Source organism: Rhamphochromis longiceps, linkage group LG12, assembly GCF_057381845.1.
Source record: "Rhamphochromis longiceps isolate RC_006_pf linkage group LG12, R_longiceps_female_GT1.1, whole genome shotgun sequence".
NCBI classification, from domain to species: domain Eukaryota; kingdom Metazoa; phylum Chordata; class Actinopteri; order Cichliformes; family Cichlidae; genus Rhamphochromis; species Rhamphochromis longiceps.
Genome location: NC_140568.1, coordinates 27,305,335 through 27,332,500, shown reverse-complemented (window position 1 = coordinate 27,332,500; position 27,166 = coordinate 27,305,335). Strand labels below are relative to the sequence as shown.

Sequence of the window (27,166 nt, the reverse complement as noted above, 5' to 3'; positions counted from 1 at the left end):
CTTGTCTTTACAAAATACCCACTCTCAGCATGTATTTACACATTCATTCTCTTTAGCATTTAATTCCAGAGTACAGTTTGGTCAGAGGAGGAACTCAACATTTCAAATGTCAGTGACAACTATATAAAATAATATAACCTTCCCCCATGCTCCTCATATTTTTGTTGTACACTCAATGCATTTAAATTAAACTTTTTAAAATTTTACTGCATTAAACATAATCTTAAAAACCGGTGAGACATTAAGCATTCAAACAAAAAGCATCTATCTTGTCTAGAACAGCTTATTATTATGAAAAGCTGACATTGTTAAATAATAACATGAAACAACTGTACAGAAACTGGTAGTGCGCATAATGTTCATAGAGCCAGAGATGAGTGTACCTTAGTCTATGTTACTGAATATTGTAATGTGAGTATAGTGAGTCATATATGAATGTGGACAGACTGAAAACATCACAGTCATCATGCCAGTATTTTCACTATAAGGCAAGCAGAAGTGCTATGGCAAACCACAAGAGGGAGCCAGTCTGCATGACTCAAGGACTAGTGTTTACATCAACCCCTGGCACTTTACCATGCCCCCTTAGTGAGGCACATGGCAGCACATATGCTCTCGGTTTCTATTTCTGTGTATCAACCGTGAGAATTTCACTAGTGACTTATAAAAAAAAAAAGATTGGCAAAAGCATCCCCATGCACACATTAAAATTAAAAATTACAGTAACTTAAAGACCATTCCTTTGGTAATAAATAATTTGGCTTGAGTGCAAAAAAGCAATGTGAAGCCCTGCAGTTATTCAGGGGAGAACCTAAATGGAGAAAAAAAGGAGCGTTTGACATGCAGTGAAAACAGTCTCCATTTTTATCTTGTTGGGTTTTTTTGTTTTTCTCTTTTTTAAACACAGTAGTTAAAATTCATGACAACAACCCCCCTCCCGTGTACTACCCACAGTTTCGTTTTGTGCTACATCCAAGCTTCAGTGTCCACGCTGCCTGACTGTGTAGGGTAGGCGCAGTCTTTGTTGCCCATGGCTGAGGAACGAGGATGAGGATGGATCATATCAGCGAAGGCCTGGTGCAGGCCCTTGCATGTGGCTTGGCGACTGGTAGGATGGGAGCTCTGAGGAGACAGCGGTGGGGTGTGGCAGGGGGAAAGAGTGTTGTTCGCCTGCAGGTCTCTGTAGCTGACGGGGGTGGGTATGCGCGAGGGGCCGTTTTCGGGCCTGTTGTCAGTGCGGGGCCTGAATCGGGTCCCCAGTTTGTGCTTAGGGATTGGGTCGAGCCTGTTTGCTCTCTTTGGCCCTTTCTTAGCCTCCAGCATTTCTCCATCAGCGTCCCCATTAGTCAAGGGCAAATTTGGTGGAGGTGACTCGGAGCGGGATTCGCTCAAGCTGAAGCACATGGAAGAGTTTTCACTTGAGGAATCCTGGAAGGAGCAGTCCTCAGAGAGGGGAAGGGGAAGAGATGATGGACAATCCTCAGAGGCTGGGAGGTCAACACTCCCGTCACCATTTTCCATGTCATAAGGTAAGTCTGGCTGGTGATTTTCCAGTGGAACATCTCCTTCAGGCTGTGTGCTCCAGCCAAGAGGACCCTGTTGATCTATCATCCCCCCTTCAAGAGGAGAACATCCATGTTCTCCATTCATATTCCCACATTGAAAAGCAGGTTGCGAGGAAATGTCATTCATCAAACTATCTGACTCTGTGTCTTGAAGGCCAGTCAAGGAAGAAGTGATTTCTCTCTCTTCCATGGAGCTGGAGATAGCTGGGAGCTTCTTGTGACCCCCTCCACACTCCCCCCAGTGTTCAGGCTCTCCTTGACTAAAGTTGTGTGGTCCCCCAAAATTGTGTCCAGAAAGTAAATTTAAGGAGTCCTCCAGTGGGAAGTGACGAGGGTTAGTTCTCTTGGATTCCCTGAGGTCAGGAAGAGTTCCCATCTTGGCCCCCACATTCAAGGAGGAGGTGGATGAGTTGGAAGAGGAATAGGCAGAGTCATTGACATTAAGATCAGTGAGTACTGCTGCCGGATGCATCCCAGCTCGCTGCAAGGTGATTCCACCAGGAGCTTTATTAGACACTGCTCTAGCCTGCTGTGTATTGGCAAGATACTCGGCCTCAAAGCTGCGATAAAGATCATGCTCCCTCTGGGGGTCTAGCGCTGGCAGCAACGGGAAGCCAAAGCCCAGCCCTTCCTCCTCGGGTTCCTGGCATTCCAGACCGGATGCGTTCTTATGGTGGCCTCTCCCAGCAGAGCGGGAGCCCTGTGAGGTCCGAGAGGAGCGAGCGGCATGATGATGAGAGTTGCGAGGAGATGAGTGTGGTGAACGTCGCCCCCCTGATGTCACAGGTGGTAACAATCTGCCTTTTCCTACGGAGGGTGAGCGAGGGGCAGGAGGCCTAGGAGTAGTTATGGTCTTCTTGCTGGGACTACTGCTATTGTTACTCTGGACCCCTTTAATAGGTGAGTTAGAGCATGAGGACGATTGCCTTTTGGAAAACCCAGCAGCCATTCTCGGAGAGGATGGGGGCAGTTGTTTGGCCCGAAGATCTTCTCGTCTCTCTGAAGGTGGAGGCTGAGGATCTCTGTAGGAGAGAGCGGGTCCTGGGCTGGCATCACTGGACCGAGTACGGCTGGTCAACTTACTCTGGCTGTGGGACCGTGGACCAAGAAGCCTCCTTGGGCCCTCGTTTCCAAGAGAGCGGCCCCTTTCTGTTCGAGGCAGCCGTACTCCTTCAGAGGAATCTTGAGGTGGGTTGGGTTTGAGTATCGGTGTGAGTGCAGAGCGTTCCCGTGACTGGCTGCGTGCACGAGGGAGTGAGGGACGCAGGGATGGGCTCTGACTTCCGGCTACAGGCCTCTCGATCATATGTTTCCCCTCTTTACGATTGACAAGCAGTACTACTTCTTCACCCGAGCGCCGTGAAGCACCCCCAAGAGACTGGCGCCCCCCGCCTCCTCCTCCTCCTCCCTTAGAGGAGGCCGTAGAGGAGTCACTGTCACCAGACAGACGTCTTGTTAGTGGTGTAATCGTCTCCTTGTTCCTGGAACATAAGCAAGAAACAGATTCATTTATATTTATAATACCTACCACATCTATAAAAGTAATATTTTCTTATTGAGTTTGTGTTCATATTCACAGGCGGTACAGTCTACACGCCTGTGGTAGTATACAACCCCCAAGACACCCCCAGATTTTCGGAGTCACCATATTCCTTTGTACCAGCATGTGACCTATAATGTGTAATATGCAGGGATTTTTGAGTATTTCCAACCTGCCGTTGGTGCACACAGACAGCGTGTCCGACCTCAGGCTCATGTGTTTCTTGGAACAGTGGGCAGTGACAGCCAGAGGGATTACAGCAAAGATGAGAACAAGTGGGGGCAGGATTAGAGGTCTCATAGTTTTTCTAGCCCAACACACACCACTGCGCTTTCCTGACCAGAACACACTCCACTGTCACGCACCAGCAGGACCATCGGGTTTAACTGTTTAATCAGCTCAAAGTTCACATTACGGGAAGGAGAAACTTAAATAGATCCCATGAGTATTGATCAACAGCATACTGCTGGTTATTTAAAGACCTAGCAAAGGCTTTGATATTTGTTTGATGGAAGATTTCAGGCATTCTTACATTTTCTATACAGCACTCAGTCTGTTTCTTAAATAATATTAATAAAGTGTATTTGCATGTTTTACTGAGCATAACTTGAATTTTCACTTAAAAAATAAAAGCAGCATGAAAAGAAAGCAGACACATTATTTATTACAACTTAAAAAGCCTATAAGACCATTTCAGCACAACAGCCCACTGTGTTCCTTTGTGATGACTTTTAATTACTGATTTAGAGAGACTTTTGGGGGTCATGCTTGACTTTTGTGGTTATCCTTCAGAAACTATATTTGTATTTATTCAGGCTTACTAATTTATCTGCATGGAGCCCACCTGTTGACCTACTTCTCCACTTAGCTGACCAGTTGTCGAGGGATAGTTGTCAGATTAGTCTTTATCTTTGAAAGTGGACTCTCCACACACACAGAGTTAATTGAAATGAGCTGCTGCCTTGACGTCTGGTCTGAGCTATCGCTCATAACAGAAATGAGCTGGATATTGGCTTAGAGCCAAAGTAAACCACCATTCAGATCGTAATTATGTTAAACAAAGGCACCCACACACTCTGACATATTCAGAGGTATGTGGAACATTTTTCCAGCTTCATGGATTTTAGACTTAGAAGACTTAGAAGACTTTATTTTATCTATTGTCTCTATATCCATATAATAAACGCCATTGATAAAGATCTCAGTATTACCACCCTTTCTCTGATAGGGCGCTTCAGAAGTTTGTGGTTATATTTGACACTGACTTTACGGATCATCTGTTTGCCTTTATATGTAAAAAAAAAAAAAAAAAAAAGCTGAAGCAACAGTTCCCTCAGTATCGAATCCATGATAGATGATTAGAAATCGAATTAGTAAAATGAAAGGGAATTGACAAGTCCTTAAGAGAGCTGATTAAACATTATAATCTCTACCTTGCAGCCACAAGGAGGTGCTGTAGGGTGGCTGTGTGTTACAGATTTATCAGGGCAATGTCACCTGAGATTAGAGAAATCTGCTCTGCTCTAATCTGGGGCTTTCTGGTGTATTTGTTGTGTGTATGCCACTCTTTGTGTGTGTCTGTGTGTGTGTGTGCCTGTCAACAGACACAAAATCACAGGTCACAAAAATGAGTATTTCTCCCAGGCTACCCATAGCAGATTCATTTCTTATCATCGTATCACACTTACCCACACACTTGCCTGCACACTTGGGTAGACACACACACGCACTCACCTGAGAGGATTAAAGTGGCGGGGCTCTGAGCGATCTCTTGGCGGCTTTGGGAGAAGACTACGTGCTGCGCCAGAGTCGAGCTCTAAAGAGTTCTGAGGTCGGCCTGGTCGTGCAGAGGAAGATGACGAGGCACACTGAGCAGAGTGGGGCTCCAGGGACCGCCTGTCAGAAGGTTTATAGGGTGCGATGCCATCATTTCGCCAGTGTGGACCCGGGCTGGTGGAGCGGGAGGAGTGGGCGCTCGAGGACTTGCTCTGGGCTCCCTGACCTTGGCCACTAGCTTTAGCCTGATGGTAGCGGTGGGCTGTGGAGACAGATTGTCAACAAGTGGTTTGGAAAGACTTCTAACCAACATTGGCAGACAGCCTGTACAAGGATAAAAGACATCAAGTGGTCAAGAAATACACTACTGTGGCATCTAGCTCTTTATTAGCAGATAAATTACAGCAGCTGCTGCCCACAAAGATGGACTCACTAGTCGAACTAGCCAATCAGACAATGATTTGTCATGTAAAACACTTAGAACAGCTTATAACTCTATTATCTTCAGCATGGCCTCTTACTTTAGATCAGGATGTATACTCTCTCAGAGTTTTAGGCATGAACGTGTCCTAATTAAAGTAGCAAAAAAGTTCAAAGTTGCTGTACAGATGTGTTGTTGGATCATGTAGCAGACGAGTTATTAAAAAGTCAGAGCCTCGAGGTTCGGTATGACACAGACTGACTGTTGATGGGTGACATAACTATTCAAAAAATAAGTCAAACAGTAAAAATCTGATAGATGCAAAGACGAAATTTAGAATTTCTTATATCATGGTTTTATATCCGCAGGGCTTGAATGACAAATACAGTTTTTCAATGATCCACAATGTCTGCCGTAGTCGGAACACAGCAAATCAGATGTGAATCATAATCTGTAATGTATCATGATTTATGTAACCCGAGCCATGACAATAAATGTGTTTTCTAAGGGGCTAGTGGAGAATAGGAAATGACCTCACCGAAAGCAGCACAACGGCACGGGTCATGCTTGTCCAAATAGTGCTCTAATGTGTCCCAGCCCCCTCCGACACGCACCATCACATGGGTACGAAGGACCTGTAGCGGAAAAATAGGAAAAAAAAGAGACGTCAATAGAGAAAAAACATGGACATGCATATTCATACATTAAAAAATTGCTAAACCTTTGAGTAAACTGCGCCAACACACACACGAGTAAACATATTCCACAAACAGGGCAGCTTGCTGAAGGCTGCCTGGCTGGCCCTTAGTATTACATAACCTCTAGATGTGCCCCTGCATGTGTCCCCATCTCTCCTTTCCCCACAACTCCTCTTTCTCCAGCATCACCCCCAGCTGCTGCCATTATGAGGGGTATTCATTACTATGCCAACCCACAATTAAACAAAGTACGGTAGCATAACAAAGAGCTCGAAGTGTGCTCTGGCCGCTTCTCGCTCATGCCTCTCAGCTGTCTTCCCCGTGTTTTCAGGGGGTAGCAGGGTGAATTTGCATGGAAATAACTCACCCCTGCTGTCCCCCTCTGCTGAGACTTCAGTTATCAGGGAGAGGGGCAATGAGAAGAGGGGGCCAGGAGAGCCATAACACAGAGGGGGTTGGTGGATATGTCCCTTCCTCCCCTCTATGAGGTGCACACTTCCATAGGATCAGTCTCACTCCCTCCAGGCAGAAGCTGCCTTCACCGAAGCAACACTGCTAGCTTGATGTGACAGCCCCGTGGATGCATCCCCCTACCTTGTGTTGTGTAACACAGTCTGCCAGCCACATGTTTTGAAGGCTGTAACCCTGTCTTTGAGGCCACAGAGGGCAAAGTCATAATGGCGAATCTGTGCAAGCCGGCACAGAGTTTATTTCCACCAAATCACACGTTGCACAGCATCGCATCTCCGTGTCCCTGGTCAGAGAGAGGGCACAGACATGTGCGACGAAGTCTGACGCCACCTTCTCCCCAGCACAATCCCCGCCAATCCACTACAAGTCATTTCATTGGCCTTGCTCCGCTACTACATCAAATCCGTAAAAACAGCTGATCTGCTTATCTCTATCAGACGTGGAAGCATAAACTGCTTATTCTCCAATGCTTTGGCCTTATGTCAGTAACAGGTTTATGCTTTCTGTGATGCTGCGAGGCCATCGCGAGCCAGCAGTGAAAAGCAGGGTTGCGCAATGTTCTTAATATATCATCATATTCATCACTGCAGTACTAACAGTTACAAAAAAAAGATCAAAAAGGTAGAAGGTTGAAAAAAGCGAGGGACAGACTGTTCCTGGAAATTCTGCAGAAGAAAATTTTGACTTGTTTTTAATTTACAATAATATCTCTGCTGTATATTCTCTCCCTTTTTCTCTTTCTCGTTCCTTTCTTTATATACATTTTTTTGAACAGTGAAACTTTTATCCCCCTTTTTTTTTACCAACTTTTAAAACTGGGTGTCATTTTCTTAAGCATAATACATTCTTGTTTGTTAAACTGATACAGTCATGTGAACAAAGTTTTTATGGGACTCCACGCAATCCTGTGTAAAACTAACTACTTCCCATGGTTCAACAGCTTGTAGAGCGACCTTTAGCTGCAATAACTCAAAGTAATAATTTTCTTTACTGTACATTACCTCCTATTCTGAGATGAGAAACTTTCTGTCTTTTATAAAAAACATCCCAATAAAAGCATCTTGCTGATTTTACTTTGAAAACTGCACAAGCTCTCATGATGGCACCAGATATTAAAAGCCTCATACGATAAATTTCAATTTGTACTGCAGTATAATGACTACAAAGAAAATTACTAGGGGTCTAAAAATGCTATTTGTGCTGTATTAATTTATAGGCTCTGCACAAAGCAACTTCACTGTCGTCTCCTAACAAGAGAAAGGTACTGTGTGTTTAGGATAATCCCCATTTTATCATGTGAGATGCTGAAACATGATTACAGAGATTACACATTTTACGCAAATGCACAAACTACAGCATCACATAGTTCTTTGCATTTCATTTCTCTTTGTCTCGTTTCCATATTCAGTAAGGTTATTACGCATTTCCCCTTTAAAAAGGAATGCCGCAGAACTGCTGAGGAGTCAACTGAGGCTGAATAGATGTTTAGGGACCATGTTCCACTTTAAAAGAGCGCTCAGCTGCCAGATTTCCCAACCAACAGAGGGGTATCACCAGTAGACAGACCCAATCCCTGTTTCTATGGCAACAGTGAACAGAGACTTCTTGTCATCATTGCGGGGGCGTGATAAACCAGCGTCTTCTTAAATCATGCTGGTGACTTAAAAAATTGAGCTCATGCTTCATTTCATCTGTTGTGAATGTATCGCCTCCCACTAGGGAGCAACCTCCCTCAAGGACAAAGATGCTTTATTGAGCCCCCCGTGTTCATACGGCTGGCTTGCTCACTCGCTTTTAGGACTTCATTCCCTGTTTTCAGCCCGAGATTCTTCTTACAGCCTCGCCAGCTGAATAGGGGTCTGTTGGCTTTCAAGGCGACTGTCCGTTTCCTCCCATCAGAAGAATAAGGGAAGCGTGTTGGGTGCACTTGTAGCTGCTTGAGCATATGTGTAATCTCTGTCATCCCCAGATAGGCGTCAGGGGGAAGGCGGAGCAGCATGCACACAGCCAATCTGACAAGTAAAAGGCTCAAAGCACACTCATGAACACACAAAGCCCATTCTCAAATTTAAATGTTACTTTAAATGGCTGCTGCAACAGGCGAACACATGCTTATGCTGATTAAACTGCTTATAAAACACGTCACACACCATCTCAAGGACTGTATTCGAATTATGTGGAGTCAATAAAGGGGAAGGTTACTGTGTGTATTTTTATCTATTTTGAGGAGGGGGAGGTCTAATATTTTGAGACGACAGTGACTTTTTTTAACTGTTCTCAGTGGCTAATAAAAGCATGTCGAGCAAGGATGTCAAACTCATTTCACATCGAATTTGCTACATTTACTACACTCCACTTTGATCTCCCCTTTCTGTCAGTCTACAGAAATGAAACTGGCAAGACTCTTCAGCCATATATTGTAAGACCTAAATGTTTAAAGTTACAGAAATCTATAAGTTAAGTTTGTCCTGCTTTGCATTTTACAAAGCCATCCAGTGGGCCAGATTGGACTCTTTACCGGGTTGATTCTGGCCCCCAGGCCTTAAGTTTGACATCCCTTATTTTGAGGATAAAATTTCAGTTTTCATCCCATGAATTATTAATTATTTCAAACAAGCTAAAAATCAATAAAGGTTTTCAGAAGCATGAATTTAATAACTTCAACATGGTGATTCAATTTTATATCCCACTATAAGTTTTTTGAAAGAGTTGAATAAAAAGGTTAGACTACATCAATGACTTAACCCAGGGATACTCCAGGGAATACTCATGCAGTAGACATCGGGTGCTATTACAGCTCAACTAATCTGAAAAAACCCTCAAATTACATTTGAAAATTACAATTTTAGCAATCTGACAACATTTTTTTTTAAAAGCGACTTAACTAACGGATGAGCAGAAGGCAGAAATCAAAAAAGTGCACCGATGATATTATTAGATAAAAGCACAGATAAATATTTGAATTATTTTTAAATAACATAAAGGATAAACCGTACTCAGACATAATAAACGTCAGCAGTTACTGAAAGTGCTCATGTCACGCTCCCTGTCATTCATTAGTCAGTCAGACCTCTCAGGTGATCAGGGGCAGATCTTTTAACTCTTCCTAGAATTAAACGTAAGTGTAGCGACGGTGCTTCTGTTTACCGAGGTTATGGTTTCGGAACAAGCTGACTGCTGACCTGAGATCAGTTACATCTGTGTATACAGTTAAAAACAGACTAAAAATCTTGTTAACTACACAGGCCTACACTTGGGTTCTTTTGTGTTAAGCATATTTAGTTTGCTTGTAATGAAATGCACAATATAAATAAAACTGCCATTCTTTAGTTTTTACTTGTTTCTTCCCGAGCCTTTTGCATGTGTCTGCCATCACGTTTAGTGCTACTCATCGTATTTCATTGTTACTTCTATCTTTTGGTTATTTCCTTTTTTAATCTGAATGTTAGTTTTCTCATTTGTCTCGTTCAGCTCTCACTTCATGTTTTTGCCTCGATCTCATTACTGTCACCTGTGTCTGCTTGTTTTGCATCCGTGTCTTATCACCAGTCAAATAATGTCTATAGATTCCTCTGTTAAAATGCCATTAAACTCACATTTATAATCGGACAGTGAATTAGTAATAGCCTCTAATGGCAGTTTCCTCCTTTATAACCACTAATTAATTGCATATATGTGTATACTGACCCACGCAACTAATGACAAAATGTTAATGTTGGAGATTCAGAAGCAAAGGGTAAAACCGTGGCTGATTAATCTGTAACACTGCATTTGTATGTACTCCATGACTTCTCCATAGCATTCCTTCTGGTGCACCTGTTTTGGATTACCTTTTTGGACCTCACAGATTTTCAGATTCTTTGTCAGTGAATAAATGCTTTTTGCTTCCATGTCCTGGACTTGGGTCCTTTTCCCAGTGACACGTGGATGAATGGTTTCAATACTAGGCCAACAGCTATGCAGAAATGGTAGAAAGGAGAGTGTCCTACCCACAACTGATGGTTATGGTTAGCTGAATGTAATCACAAAGTGTTTTTTGTGTCTTCACATGAAGACTAAAGAACCCATTTATCCTTCATATCTACCAGAGCTGCAGGGATTGAAAAAGGTTGGAAATGATATTTTTGAAAAATGCTATATAAAAATTTAAATCTTCAAACAAAAATGCTGGAAAATTGATTATTGATGCTGAGTCCACATATCTGGAAATGGAAGCTTGCTTATTGTAGCAGCCAGGGAGCTCTGATTGCTGCAGACATGTAAATAAACCCAGAAACACCCCCATGGTACAACCACGCCTCATTCCCCCTTGTTCCAGGAATGGACTGGTGCCGTCTTGTCTTCCATAAAACTGCCCTCCGTTTGTCTTCTCCGTAACTGTCCTGTCAAACTGAGAGCTGGAGCCGTTTTACGGATGTTGTTGAATGTGTAAACCGGATGAGTGAGGTGTAGCTGTATGTGGGTGTTTCTGAGTGTGCGATCGGTGCGTTACTCCTGGCTGTCACAATGACTAACGTACATCACACAATTTGTTTTTCAAACATGTGTCACATTTCATTATATAAGTTGACGGTGTTGGCTTTTTTTCTAGGCCAAGGAGAATGCCCACAGAGCACAATTACAACACTGAGAAGAGCCTTGTAAAACACTGACGAGTCAACCCATTTTTAAACACAACAGCTCAGTTTTGTAGTCCCGGATCTGCATTGATTTTTCCTTTTGGTGTAGGACTGGCCTAACCTGTATGTGGGAAAGCAACTACAAACCTCACAGTCTCTAAATTAAGGACACATTACACACAACACATTTGAAAGATGTTTTTTTTTTTATCTATAACTCAATATGTATAAAAAAATTCTCAATTTCTTAAACAAAGATAATTTTACCAAAAATGTAATCATATATTTTACATTACATCTCCTAGTGTGGGCCAAGTGGTGGTTCTAAAAGTGAAAAAAAATAAATACTGGCATTAGAGCAGTCAGGCACGCCTACAGCAAACCCGGAAAGCCGTTCAAAGAGTCCATTATCAGGCTGTGGTACATGTTAGGTAAGTGACACCAAATCAATCTTTGGTATCAGACGACCTTCCTGCACTGTCCTCTGAGGCCTGGTGTGGGTTTAGTGGCAGCTTTTGAACTGAAAACGAGACCAACAGTCCAAGAGAAACAGGCTACAGCCAAGATAAGGAAAACTCAGGAAGTGACCTAAACCTCTATTTGTGTCTGGATGGAAAAAGTACAATCCTGGGAGTGGGCCAGATGAAGGCAGTTCATAAACACTCAAGAGAGAGAGAGAGAGAGAGAAATCATAGTACTGTTCCAGTTTAATTCAGCCAAACAGCTGAGGGATTTCTGCTGGGATATTATCTTGCTCTTCATGAACCAACAAATGATCCCATATGGTGCTACCATATGGCTCCATGTAATTGCTGTATGCCCGCTGTGCTATGTGCCAAATATACACGCACATGTGACAAAATAAAGGAAAAGCCAACAGGTGACTTAGTAAGATGTTGGACCATCACATGCATGCTACATGAACAGCTTCAATGCATCACTTGCATTATTTCTCCAAATCTATAGCACAGGAGAAACAGGAGCAGCGCCATTCTTCCAAAAGTTTGCGCCCTCGTTATGTCTTTTGATGACGTTGCTGTCTTGCCCTCCCCAGCAGAACAGAGCTCTCCGAATGTTAGAGGTCCAGGGTTCAGGTTTTTCTTTTAATTTGTCCCACATCTCTATAGTATGTGGTCGTTGTCAGCTGAAACAAATATGAATATATACTATTCTTCCCTGCAGCTTACCCCTATGTTATAAGCTCCTCCCACTAGCAGGGGCACAGACATGTAGGCGCTGACATTTCGTTTCACAGAGAAATCCAAACATCCCAGGAGAAACTCCAACCCTTAACCCATTTAACTGCTGCATATTATTCCCTTCACGGAGTTTTTCATTCTTTACACCACAAACCTGAATCAGACCATTTCTATAACAAAATGCTGAAATTTCAATGCAGGTTTTTGTCGAACTACACATGCCACATACCTGGCTCTGAAAACCTTAAAAGAAATCGTCCTAATCCAGGTGCATAACTGCTCATGCTTTATTTTTATTTATTTATTTTTAGTAATTTGGTAATAAAACTTAAATCAGTCATCTGATTTCTGAAACTGATTTCTGAAGTTTTCACATCTGACAACGTGACAACAAAGTGATGGTTCCAGAAATATTAGGAGACAGATATTAAATCAGATTCACTCGTATGCCGATGGAGGCATTTACTTAGCTTTTGCTAAACACCAACATACCTGCGTACACCTTTCTGAATGTTTTCAAACATTACTAAATCAGCCAGTGGCCTACATGTCCAAATGACCATTAGACTGCAATATATGGCATCTCCAGCTATTATATGTCATGTCACTGCACATATCATAAACCTAATTTAATCTAATGGATTCTTACATACTTCTGTTAGGCCTACTTAGCTAAGCTACTGTAATTATAGTGTTATAGTTGGCTGCTGAATGTGAGCACAAATAAAGTTTGGATGCTCATTGAAATTTTCATCATTATTTTTAATAATAATAATTAAGGTATTAATCCTTAATAATAATTAAGGATTATTAAGGTAATTATACTATTTACAGTTTTTCTGGTGTGATGTGGTGATCTGGTCTGATCTCTAAGGTTCAAAACAGGACTGTGCTGTAAGCAGGTTAAGTAGTTAATATCAGTCCTATAAACTCCATTCTTATATCTATGCATCAGTGAGCAAGAAGATGAATACAGCATGCTAAGAAACGACAGGTGGCGAGCGTTTTTTTATTAAATGTTATATACTAAAGGATCAATGGCTACCCAAACTGTTGTGGACAGTCGTCGGCTTATTTATGTGTTTAAAAAAGGCAAAACAAAGAGATAGGAAAGGATGGATGGGGACAGGAAGGGGGCCCACAGAGGCTGCTTATGTACAGACCCCAGAATTCTGAGATAAGCTCCTGGGAAGAGCAGAAATGTTGAGGGCAATCCTTTGTAGGACAGGATCTGTGCACAATTATGTAAAACTTGGTTGATCACAGTAGTTTTTGTTTGCCTAAGTGTGTTTTTAATAAAATGGCATTCAAATGAACAACTGTCTAACAAACATTAAATTAACATAAAGGTAAAAGGAGTAGTAAGTCATTAGGTTTGAGTACTTGTGATGTTTTTGACTTTCAAAAGTGCCCTCTCAACATTTTTTACATTCTCATGACAAAACTAGTAATGTGGGTATTCTTACACAACAATAAGTAAAATGAAAGCATACAAAGATGTGTATCACAGTGACAAATATCTGATGATGCTAGGGTTTATCTTGGCGATGACTTACTCTGATAAAGATCAGTGCGCTGGAGTCCCCCACTTTGTACTTCCCCTCTGACACCTTGATCATAGGAAACTGAGCTGGACAGGAACACTGCCCCAAAATCTCCCGAACCTGTAAAGGACAAAAACAAAGGATTTTTTTAGATTTTGGATTATTTATTCTTTGGGCACTTTAACATTTATTCAACAGGACACCAGGGAGCGACTGCGGGGGCACGATCAAACCCAGGCCAGGTGAGCTACAGCAGCAAAAACAAAGCATTTTTAACATTCAGATGAGCCACACATGATGTTGGATACCTAAGAGGAAGCTGATAATGATCCTTTCCTGTTTTTACCAACATGACATCATGATTAGTCACAAACTTGCAACAATGACCAACGCGCTGCTGAATGTGAGTGTTATGTGTCAAAAGCACAAAGCCTCTGTTTTACGTTATGAGAAATGAGCAGTCTTCCTAAGTAGACGAGTGTGTTGGAGTGTGTGTGTGTCATCTTCCTGCCAAAATATTCTCTCCAACCCCCCCACTGGGTGATCAAGCACCGCGCCCCGCTGTCTCACCACAATAAAAGCCTTTTCTCACCTCGTCTTTTCAGAACATTTGGTCATTAAGTTCACCGCTAAATGTCACAAAAAAACCAAGAAAAACACAAAATACACACTGGATGTGAAAATTAATACTCTCCCTTTCTGGCTCTCTTGGCTTTTTACATGACCGTGTTTGTCTCTGTGACATCATCAACTAGAGGGAAGAAAAGAGCACGGAAACCAGACTAGTGGCGATGATGTCAGCAGGCCGGTGCTGCCAGATGGGGTTTGAATCGAGAGAGTCAGAGCCGGTGCCCTTGCTGTGGTTACGGGTGCTTATTAGGCAAGCAGAGTCAGACACAACTGCAGGGTGGAGTGAGATCGCTCGCTTTGTTGCGCAGGCCTGCCGCTCTTGCTGGATTGGACAACTTTGATGTTTTTCTTGGCGTCTCCGTCAGACAAAGGCGTGTGCGCACTTGTCGCGCAGCAGGGAGAGAAAGTAAAGCTGCAAAGTGGACCGAGGAGAGCACAGAAGCAGGATGAAGGATGAATAACTGCTTCATAGGTGTAAAAACAAGGGGAGGGGTGCATGTAGATATTAATCTGATCAAATACCTGATTGTAGCTTCTCCGCTTTAGCTGTTTACTGCACCTTTCATGCTATCCGCAGGGCTCAAGGGATATTGCTTGTTTGTGTATGTGTGTGTGTGCTCGCTCTACCTACCGCATAACCGGTATGGTGTATTCAGAGGATTAAGGTGTCACCTTGTTATTTTCTTGAAATAGCACCCTTCTTCTATCCCGTGCTAATTAAAGAGGGAGGCCTCAGAGCTAAGCCTCACATCTCACCTGCGCCTCTGTTCTGCCTCTCACCTGTTTGTATCGAGGCTCCTTTACTTCTTCTTACTTCTCTCGTCTGCTTTGTTGTAGATCAGCCTCTATTTTTAGCCCGTGCACTGCCTGACCAGACCTATATTTATCTTCTTTTTTTTTTGGTTTTGCTTACATTTCTACAGCTGCTTGCTGCTTCTCTTTTTGTCCGCCCAGTCACCCACTCTTTCATTCTGTCAGTAGGTGGACTAGGCCTATCTGGAAAAACCCTAGTCTGTGTGTTAATGGAAAGACTGCTATGGCAACAGACGCACACATAGCATTACCCTTCCCTTTCTGACCATACAGTTTCCCTTCTTTTTTTTTCACCGCAGCCATAGTAAAGTCTCTCTCCCTTGGTCCTGTTCAGATTAGGTTTTCCTCTTAACGTGTCACATTGAGCACTGAGCAGGATGTACATTTGAAGTGTTTTTTAATAGTAACCCATTCAAAGAGCAGCCCTTGCATTTAAAGTATTTAGTCAGTGGATTCTTTGCTGTGAAATACTTGCACTTCCCATGTCTTCGCTGTGTCAACAATGACAGATAAACTGAAACTAAAACACGCACGGACACAGGCATGCACTGCATATGGTGGGGGTGAGATGAAAAGGGAGGCGAGAGATGGGGTCACGCGGGAAACATGCGGAAGTGGAGCTGGAACACTGGGGAAGAATTGGGGGAGAAATTATGGATGCCTGCTGGTCTCACGAGAGACGCTTCCAGCGAGAGCTGCAGATGTTTGAGAAGGAAGAGAGAGAAAAAAAAGGAAGATGAGGGAACAATTCACAGCATGCCCCAATACTGGAAATCTCCTGCATCTATCTTAAGATAGGAATGCAGAGATGGTTTTGCAAGAAGACAAAAAAGAATATTTTCAAGAAGGTTTTGTGATGCTTCCTTTGAACTGAAAAGCTGTATTTGTTTCTCTGAGGAATTTAACATTAAGATCACGTGTTCTTTTTAACAATCCCACAGCACAGATCTTGTCCTATCTGCGCAGTATGAGTCAACAGTGTCCTCAGTCCTTTCCTTCCTGACCTGCAAACACTGCAAGGCCAACTCATAGAAAAGGATGAACAGAGGAAATGGGAGCGGAGGAGTTAAAGATGTCTCGGTTTTGTTTTCTGTGCATATTCTGTGCTGATTTCAAATAAAGACAAGTGTGCAACGCTGAGACTTGACTTTGCATCTGAACAAAATGTCATCATCACAAAGGAATGTCCAGGGTTTCCAGTTTTTTTCTACTATTTGTTGCTGTATGGTTTGAAGCCAGTGGTTGTTATGCAAACACACAAACACCAGATGTACTCTCAGATCCATTTGAATAATGGTCTGCTCCCTTCATGAGTCAACACCCACGTATGGCCACACATTTCACCAAACATAGGTGTGCTGGCTCCTGTAAGTGGCCCCTTTTATGAGTATAAAGGGACGGATACTCATTGCTAAATTCCAACAATAAAAAGTGAACATTACAACTCACTTCCCAGGAATTTCTTTCTACAGGGCGTTTCTAGATTTCGACTTTTGAGCCCTCGGTGATACAAAAGCGTTAATAAAAGAGCATGTGGCTCCGAGGTGATGTTTCCAAATGACAGAACAAGACTCTTCTCTTAGCTTATCTGCATGCCCCGAAGCCTGGAAGCTTCCCGGGATGAAACAAGCATGCCGTCAGATAAGAGACAAGAAAACTAGGCCACAAGAGGCTCCTGCTGTGTAAGGGAGATTTTTTGGAACTTGAAGGGTTATTGCTTCACCACCCATAAGCAAGCGCTTCAAACCTTATCCACCTATTAAACCGCTGCCCCGACAGCCTGTATAAATGACTTGTCCGTGGACAACCACGCTTTCTCATAAACTGGGAACAGCTTTCGCACAAACGATCTCGTTAAACAACACGGGGGTGGAGGGAGGTGATGAATGGCTAAATGAATGATAATTATGTTTTCTAATTATGTTGGACCTGTAGCCCAGGGGAATGAACTAAAAGAGTGTTCAGACACAGTTAGTCTCCTGGAGTAAGAGCCTAGCCTAACCAGCAGAGAGAAGAAATGGAAAAACAGTTGGATGAGTGCCCTGGGGTCAGATAGGTCACCTAATGCCCTTACATGGGGAGGAGAAAAGGAATAAACACATTTACAATCATTCTGAAGGCAGCAGTCTGCTGTGCTGTTGAGGGAAAGTGCATATACACACACAGGCTTTAATACCGTTTTGCCGTGAGGGTAAATAAATGCAACACATTCTAGCAAAACCTTTAAACCCACTCAGAAACATTTGTATTTTCTACTGCTCCTCCGTTACATCTGTTACCATTAGAAGCACTATTATGTTGGAAAATATCATAAATCTACATGTAATTTTCGTTCCATCTCAGGCTCACAAAAACAGTCTTGCTCTTCTACTAATTTCTTTGTTTATTGTCTAGTATTTACTATGTTTTTAACTTACTCGTTTACTGATGTGTTTGTTTATTTATTTCTCAGTCTTGAGTTGTATATCACTTATCTTCCTTGTGGAAAATAACTGATAATGACACAGGGCGGTACCGCAGAGTGGACACTTGCATCCGGGGAGGAACTTAGGGGATGGGACTGGAAGTGCGGCACCACTGAGGTCTGATTGCTGATAAGCTCGCCTACAATTAGGAGTGTTTTTTATCTCTGACCTGCAGTGCCACGATTTCTTATTTCCTTGCGTATTTGTCAGATTTCTGTGTTTCATTTTACAATTAGACAAAGATAAATGATATTTTTAGAACAATTTCATTTATTGAGGGGAAAAGGTTATCATAACCTGTCAGGCCCTGTGTGAAAAAGTAATCCCCACAAAAAATATTCTGTAGACTGACAAGACCAAAGGTTTTTTTTAGAAGGTTTGTGTTTCCTTAAATTTGGTTTAAAACATCTGTTTAAAAAGAACTTCATACTAACAGTCAAACACGGTCGTGGCAGTGTGGTGGTGCATCGTAGTCAAAGTCCGGACTTAAATCAGATTGGCATACGGTACTTTAGCGTGCCAGTATCAACGTGTCTAAAGATACCATTTCAAAGTTCTTAGTTCTTTGCTAAGTTTTCTGTTATGTGTAGACACAACACTGGTTCATCATTTAAGTTTTTATGCTTTAACTATTTATAGGTCAGTGTTAGAAGTTTGGCTTCCTGGTAGCACAACATTAAAGTTTCATACAGTACTGTATTCTGTCAAAAGCAGCATTAAAACAACAACTCTGGAACAAAGTGGGAAAGTAAGCATGCAAAACTATAGGCAGCAGCTAGTTGGCTTAGCTTAGTGCCCTGGTTAAAAGCATTTCCACCTCATAAACATGGTGGATTTGTTTGTTAATCTTTATGAAACAGAACTGGAAATATGTGCTTAACATATAATGTTTTAATTGGTGAGCTCCTAAGATCTCAGTAGATGTTTTTTGCTGTTTTATACTGTACTGTATGTTTGCCCAGAGGTGAAAGTGTAATCATACCTGCTACAGGATAGCTATCATTTACTGCTTTAAGGAAATCGTGCTCTGTAAATCAATGCCTTTTTTTTGGCCACATGACAAGCACCCACTTAGGCTGAAGCAATATAAGAGTCTGATGGGCATCATGTGATCTAAGAGCAATAACACCATTATTCAGCTGCTCCAGTCAAAGAGCAATATCATCATTCAGTGCATGAAAATGAATTATCCGGCCAAGGTTGGGCTGATTTGCTGGTTTGTCTCGATGAGGATCAACAACACTCAGCGCTCTCCTTGTGGCAGGCAAGGTTAGAGGAATTTATGTTTAATCCCCACCTGAGACCAGCTTGTAGAGGCTGCAGGCGGGTGCAGAAAATAACCAGCGAATCACTGTTCATACAGACAGAAAGAGGCAGATCAGACGGACACCCAGTTAAGCGATAAACATGCAAACGATCAGCTGATAGCATCAAGTACAACAATAAAGACATAAAGTGGGCATTATGCAAAACTGAGGACTCAGCTGTTCCATGTGCACCGGGCTGTCTGGAAAATAGCGATGAGAAACGAGATGGCGACAAGTATTACTGTGCCAAATAACCTCTGATAACAGCGCACCCCTTTAAAAGCAAAGTCCACTCAGCAAAGAAAGGAGAAAGAGTGAAGGGTGTTTCGCTCTCTCGGCAAAGCATCTGAGTGTGACCCGATGCAAAGCATGACCTACTTTTCCATTTCACCCTCTCTACTGTAGCTCTCCCTCCCAGAGCCACATCCATTCTAGTCAGGTTTAACGGAGTGTACAGTGAAGTCACTCTAGGCACATTTTCTATCATGCCCCCCCCCTTGTATACCGCGAATGCACGAATGAGACCATAAGGTTAACGGAGCAGTGTCCATGCATGTAGTCATAACACACACGTTATGTCTTTATCACCCTCCCCCTTTGCCCTGCTGATGTTTCCATCCAAAGATCAAGATGTCAGCCTTTGATTACCTCACTGCCAACAGTAGCTATTCATTTTCTCCTTCCATGCACCCAATGAGACATACGGATCCACTCTTTGCTTCATCATCTCCAGTAGGGACAGATGTGGGGGGATGGGTTGCGAGGGCTCAGTGTAAAAACTGAACGAAGACTGAATGTTGAAGCCCGGGGTGTGAAAAGAAATGAACCAGTTTATATGAGTAAGCAAAAAGAAGCAAAGATGTGGAGTGAATGGAAAAAATCTTTTGTTTCTAAGCTCAATCAATGTGCAACTGCTTAGGTAGCGTAAACAATGCATGTTAGCATCCATAATTTGTAATGATTTGGAATCAACAGATTGCAGTTTGTATAGCTACAACAAGCATATTTTACTATTCAGACATGCAAATACTCGCGTATGAAAAACACCTAGGAGGAGATTTTACTGAAAGACTGTCATCCTATAAATATTTAGGCATTTGGTTGGATGACAGACTTTCCTTTAAAGTGCATATTGGGCACTTTGTGAAAAGTAGAAGGTTAGATTGGGTTTTTATTATTGAAATCTGGACAATTTTAATTTATCAGTTGGCAAAAAAAAACTTCTACAGGTGACATTCTTAAATGTCGTTGATTATGGTGGCATCTGCACGCTGCTTACGTTTCATTGTCTAGACTCGCAGCTTTTTTTAAGTGTCATATCAAATTTGTTGTCGCTGTGTACTTTATAATCTGGTTTCTTGGCCTTCGCTAGTTTTAAAGAGACAACTTCACTGTTATATTTTTATGTACAGCTTCCTTTTATATCTGTGTAAACCCTCAACATCTTCAAACAGCTGCTATGATTTGTGGTGCTCTACTTGGCTATTTTGCATCTTGGTCAGAGCGCATTAAAGCCGAATGCTTTCGTCTCCCTGGAAGAATTCAGAGCTCTCATAAAGACTTCTGTAGCTGAAGTGTGTAACTGCTACTCAGAACCTGGACCTTGAATTTGTATTGTTTTGACTCTGACTTGTTTTATCTTCTTTTATGTAATTTTCGATGTTTAAGTTGTAACGCTGTGATGGTGTGCCTACTTGACCAGGTCTCTCCTGAAAAAGGAAATGTTAATCTCAAGAGACTACCTGGTTAAAAAAAAACATTAAATAAAATAAATAAGAAAAAAGCACAGAGACCTGGAAAAGAGACTAAATGATATCTGTGAGGGTACAATGTGTGTTTTGGGGGGTTTTTTTTGCCTCAGCCAATCAATGTCTTTTTCATAATCCCTGTATGATGATGATAGGACAGAAAAGCCCCTAATGCAAAGGATAAACAGTACGTGTGGGTATATTCAGCTCATCTGTGTGAGCCAGCTGCTGTCTGAACATCTTTGGGACTGAGAGGAGGAACATTTATTGCACTCAGAAGTCTTAGTCAGTTACTTCCCCAACATCAAAGTGGAGCACTGGAGCATCAGCCGGAACCTTAACATTGACAGATTAGTGGCAGACTCTGTTGGAGAGGGTGTGTTGAAACCAGGAATGTCAACAGCTTATGCCTATTGTATAGAGCATGTAGTTGATGTGACACATCAACTGTCTGCACTGCGAGTCATTTGTTTACTGAGTCACTTTATTCTTGCATAAGCCAAGTAGTCAGGGACAAATTACAACTTCTGTGACACTTCTGTGATTGCTGAAGAGCCACAGAGGGAGCTGTAGTTTGAGTTATCGTGGCCTGTCTGTATACTTTAACTAATTAGAATAACGACATGTAATCCTATTACCACCACACTTGCTTTGTCTCAGTAATAGGATTAAGTTGATTGACTAACCACTAAACAATGTGTTGAAGAACATCCATACATGCATACTTTTTCTTAACTGCTTATCCCACAGGACCGTATAATTTGAGCCTATCCCAACTGATACTGGGCGAGAGACGTGCTCCATCACAGACACAGAGAGTCATCCACACCAACACTGTGTGGTACTGTGGCAGGGTATTTCTCTGTTTCTTAGCTCAGAGACTTTATATGAAAGTGTGATCTATTCTTTCATAATTGAACAATAAATAAATATCCTGTATCCCAGTCTCATGTGAAGCTGCCTTACAATAAACATTTCTTCATAGATATAAAGCGCAGCTCCAATTTCCTGCTTTTAATTGAAAGTATTACGGGTACACACCGGCTCACTCCTTGGCGGCCGCTTGTCGGGGCCTGGGGCCTGGGGCTCGCTCGGGCCCCTTTGGAGGTGGGGTGCCCCCGGCCTCTCGGCCTGGGGCTCGGTCACTCAGGCACAGCTGGGGGCCGGCGGAGCTCACGGGCGCGTCACTGCAACTCCCCCTGACTTCTGCTCCGCGGCTGCTGGGCGAGCCCTCATCTGGGACTCTCCTCAGCTCTTACTGGAACAGTGGCGCGGCTGCCCCTCTGTTGGTCTTCCATGGTCTCTTGTGTTCTGGGGGCCTCTGGATGTCTGGAGTTTTGATCTCCTCCATACCCGCTTCACACCCTGGAGGACGGGGCTGTGGCCCCCCCACACTCCCTAGCAGATCATTACATGGAGAAACCTTTGGAATGCAAGCATGCTGATCCACACAGGTATGCACACATGGGTATTCACAGACGCGGACTAAAGCTTTCTTGGCTGCTGCCTCAAAGCACACTGTGCGCTGTCTATCTTGCGTGCTGCACAATATCGTTTATTATTTAGTAAATATTGATATCTATGACTAGCTAGTTTATTGTGATGGTGCTTTGTTTTCTCTATTATTATGTTACTCTTTGTTGTTTGCTGTCTCCTCTGTTTGTTTTTTTTGTTTGTTTTTTTTTTTTCTCCATACAGGTGACCCAGGAGTTCTTTTTTTTTTTTTCTCTCTCTTCCCCCCCCTTCTCACCGTCTCTTCTCCCCTTTGGTTTTCTTTCTTTCTCTCCCCCTCTTTCTCTCATTCATTCCCCCTGTCCTATTTATTAAAAAAAAAAAAAAAAAAAAAAAAAGACAAAGGATGAACTGAAGCTCTGCCATCACGTAATGTCGCATACTGCTGTTTCTGATGTCATTTAAAAAAAAAAGAAAAAAGAAAGTATTACGGGTAAACATGAAAAGATGATATCCTGACTTTAATCAGTGATTGTGCGTGGGTATTAGCTCCTTCCACTACCTCACATTAATAATATTTTCTATAAGAATACATAGAAGCTAAATGGACACTGAACGCTCACATTACCAGGATCTTTCATGACATAAGAGGCTGATAATTAATTGATGATATTTTATCAATAATGCTACTGGGTATGCATAGGAAAGCGGTTTGTGGAGAGGTTGATAAATTATGTATTTATTTATTTGTAATGTAGAAACAAAATTAAGTCAATGTGAATTTAGATTCATCTCTTGTAAATACAAAAGTATCCTGGTGGATAAACTTGTGACTGTGCTTATAGAGGGAGAAGAGGTCTTGAGCCTTGCAGCTAGAACTGGGTAGCAGATATTGATCAAACTATGTAGATGATAATGTGGGTTTTATTTCCTGGTAAACACCCTGTGTCAGAGTGCAGGAAATAAAGAGGTATTCAGTGGAAATATATATTACACATAGTCTGCCACCAACAGCTGATGTAATTAGACAGGATGTGTTACTAAATACAACTCAGCAGACAATATACAACATGCTTGATGATAGTGTACTATTTTAATGTTGCAGCCTGTGGTCTAAGTGCCCTGATCAATTTTTTTAAGAGGATGGAGAGTTTATTCATCACACAGATGATAACAGATAATTCCATCCCTAAACCAGTCAAAAACAGTCAAATCTGTGTCTCGATCACAGCCGAGGGATGCTGTCAGTGTAAAACACGGCAAAACGGAAAAATGGGGATGAGCATCTGTAACTTTCCTGTGATGATTCTCTCCCAAAAATGTAGCTCGCTTGTATAACCCTCAGTCATATGAGCGAGGGATAAGGACAGCGCACATCTTCCTCCACGTGCTCTCTTGTTCTTTGGAGGTCACACACTAAAAATGGCTCTGCATGAGTGTGGCTGCTGACTGTCTCCCCTCCTCCCTCTCTGGTGTCCCTCACATTTTTGGTGTCAAAGACAGACATCAACATGACAATATTACAGCTACCCCCTACTCACAACCTAACAAGCGTGCGTTGTGCTGGGCTGTGCTCATTAGCTTTGCGCTGGTAAGATCTTTGCCTCCATCACATGTTCATGTGCAGCATGCTCTGTCAAAGGTCAACCAGTTCAGCACAATGAATGACAAAAGTTAATGGTTTGACTGCAGAGAAGAGAGAGTGTTTCAGAAGCAAAACTGCCCAGAGGGACATTCCCGGCATCTTGATTGAGCAGATACAGAAATGCCACATAATCAGGAAGCTTGTGATATTGTGTTGATGTCAAGCTAAATGAAAGAAAGAAGTAATACTAAGTCTCAGGGAATTTCTTGAGATGCAGGACCGGTATTTCCAGAAGAATGCAGCCGATTTGACCTGTGACTTTTCAACGCTTTCCTGTAGGAGAGGGCAAGGCACACAGGCCCTCCAGAATTGAAGGAATTTAACAGCACGTCTTAAAACAAACCCAGATGTTTGCACGCACCCCCCCACAGGTGATCTATCAGGCTCCTGTGTTCTTTATATCACTGACATGGTACTTTCAGAGCAAGTATTTCACTTTTGGCACATTTTTGTGTTTTACTGTGGGAGAAAATGGGTCTTCTGTGAGCTGTTAGACGCTGTTTTAGCACCAGTCAAAACAGACCGGTTGATATTTGCTGTAGACCGAGGCCACGTGATGGAAAACCTCTATTATACATTTATACCAGTAATAGGAATAAAGCTTTCCTGCAAATCCACTTCCACACTTAAGACTGAACAGCGTGGGAATTGAGCAGAGGGATCATTAGGCTGCACTTAACCTTCCTCATAAAGCAGTTATGACACATTTTGGGTTTTCATTTGTTAAACTCACCAGTTCATCCAGATTTCGCATGTCACATAAAACTCTCTTCTGCTGCCAGATGAAGGGCTCTGGATCTGGCTCCTCTTCATCCTCCACACTCTTACTGCTTTCCTTCCGGCTGAAACACCTGCTGGGCGAGCTCTGCTTAGCTGGCTCCCCTTCATCGATCCGCAGGCTCTCCTGGTCCCGGATCTCCTCTTCGATCTCTTCCTCCAGCTGGATCAGCATGGGGGCCAGCATACCGAACTTGGACCCACGTCGCGCCACCTCAAGGAGACACAGAACGAAATTCTTCTCGTTGCATTTCTCCACCAAGTCGTTGGTCTCGAACATGAGGACGTCTTTGATCCAGAGCTCCTGCCTGCACCAGGTGATGAAGTTGGACACGTTGTCCCGCGCTACAAACGAGCCGGGGACAACATTGCGAAACTGGAAGCCGACATCTTTAGATGGCAGCTTCATTGCCTGTGCAGCTTCAGGATACTCCAGCTGAAACTCGTGCGCGGCGCGGTTCACGTTGTTGGCGTGCCGACAGAGGACACAGCCCGTCGCCAGCCCTTCCATAAAGGTGTCCGCAGTGATATCCAGATCATACAGGGTGTTAAGCCATTCAGCCAGATCCTCCTTCATGGCATACAGGTATTCCTCGCTGGATTTAAAGGGCCGGATACTCTTGGATGCGGCGGATTGGATGTTGCTCTGATCAGCCATATTGTCGGATTATGTATCAATTAAGTCTACTTGATAATTCCCGATAGTCTCATTGCACAGCTGCGCTCCGAAGCCTCACGCGCAAAGAAGAGCAAAACAACCGCGTGAACGCACCCACGCCGACGTGCCATGAAAGCTCCTTGAAGCCAGGCTTTGTATCGTCACGAGCACATCGGGATGCGGAGCGGCCGTGGCGCATGGATGCGTTTTCCGGATATCTGCGGAATTTGTTTCCTTTAACGAACGCATCGCCAAGTCCCGCGCGAGACCACCACTTAATCCAGACTGTGGCCGGTGGGTCCTCGCGCCCACAGAAACCCACGTGTCGCCATATCAGTGTGCGAGGCGGTCAGCCGGAGCAGAGTGAAATGAAACGCACTCCGCAGCGCGCAGTCCTCGACTCATTTCACTGCGAACAGGCTCGGCCCATGATGCGCCGCCTCTTGCGCTGAATATGTTGACCTGCTGTGGCTCAGACCAGCACAGCGACTCGGTGGCACATCCCATTATGAGGGATAAACGGAAGAGAGGAAAACTTAACCCCCTGTTTCCCTCAGTGCTGTTTAACAGTAAAGGAAATCAGTGGTGTAGTCTAAGTAGGCTACTCTGTCGGTTTATTTCCACGCCACTCTCGACTTCTGCTCGTCTGCTTCACGGCCTTTATGGAATAACTTCAATATGAATAATAATAAAATGTTTGTTTGTTTGTTTTTTAATCAAATTAAACCAACCAGTAAGATAAAATAATGCAAATATAAGTCTCATTATTGAAGTGGCAGAAAAAAATATGTTTTTCTTTTACAAACCAATTATTACTGGAACTATTAATTATCCATGATAAAAAAAATAAAATGAAAAAGCTGTAACAGTAATAAATAAATAAATAAATAAATAGAACTTTATATTAAAAAGCTTGGCATAGCATAAGCATTAGTAGTATAAGTAGTGCAGAAATCGTGAAGGGCTATGTGCACCTTTTATGAATTGGTGCTTTATTTTTTAATACTGTTTATATTAATGATCATACTTAGATAACTTTACAATAGATTTTCCAGTGTACTTTGGCTATGCAGTATCTTTTGTCAGCGGTAAACTACTTTTACCGCTGACAAAAATGGAAATCTTCAGAAATACCATCATCATCATCTCTCAATAATGAAATCTTTGTCTCTTTATCAAATCACCCAAAAGGCAAATAAAGCGTTCATATTGGACCCTTCTGACTGCACAGTCAAGATATATATGCTTACAACTCATGATGACCCTGAAGTAGTCAACCTGTGCCAGCTTTGTAAGCTTTGTAGTTTTGCAATGAGTGTGTGGTTACAATTTGTTTAGGCACAGCCCAAATCAAAGTAGTCAAACAGGAGAAGAGTGGTGAATAACAAAAGAGTGATCAGTCTAGTCAAACATGCAGCTGAGTGAAATACAAAGCAGTCAATAAAAGAGCACATGATTTACTCTGTGCACGAAAGAAACACTGTGGGGGTTTTAGTGTAGATGATTACAGGGCAGGGCAGTGGAGAACTTTTAGGAGGCACTTTTGAATTAGGTTAAGTGTTGCATTAACTCTGGAAAAAGCTGCCTAAAGTGTGTTTGAGTTCTCTTCTTATCATCCCCATGTGACCTCAAACTATTTAAGCCCAGAATAGTAATGCACATTACATATTGTTTTGGTTGTTGTTAAATACTAAAGGCTTTCCAGTTAAACATAAGAGCTGGAACTGGGATAAAACTTTGGTGCAAAAGGCTCGACTTTTATCTTTTACTATAGAAGCAGATTTTTTTTTTTTAAAGGCAAAATTTAAAGCGCACATTTTGAAAAAGTTACAAATCCT

The 27,166-nt window shown here is 42.6% G+C and overlaps 1 protein-coding gene across 1 annotated transcript; it reads right to left on the bottom strand.

Moving 5' to 3' along the window:
• Nucleotides 1-646: 646 nt before the first annotated feature.
• gas2l1 (growth arrest-specific 2 like 1) lies at nucleotides 647-26,074 on the bottom strand. Its single transcript, XM_085425528.1, has 5 exons — nucleotides 24,627-26,074; nucleotides 13,846-13,953; nucleotides 5,841-5,937; nucleotides 4,840-5,143; nucleotides 647-3,046 (listed from the first exon to the last, which is right to left on the bottom strand). Exons 1-5 carry the CDS (start codon nucleotides 25,326-25,328, stop codon nucleotides 967-969), a joined length of 3,291 nt encoding a protein of 1,096 aa, XP_085281654.1. The 5' UTR covers nucleotides 25,329-26,074; the 3' UTR covers nucleotides 647-966.
• Nucleotides 26,075-27,166: the final 1,092 nt, after the last annotated feature.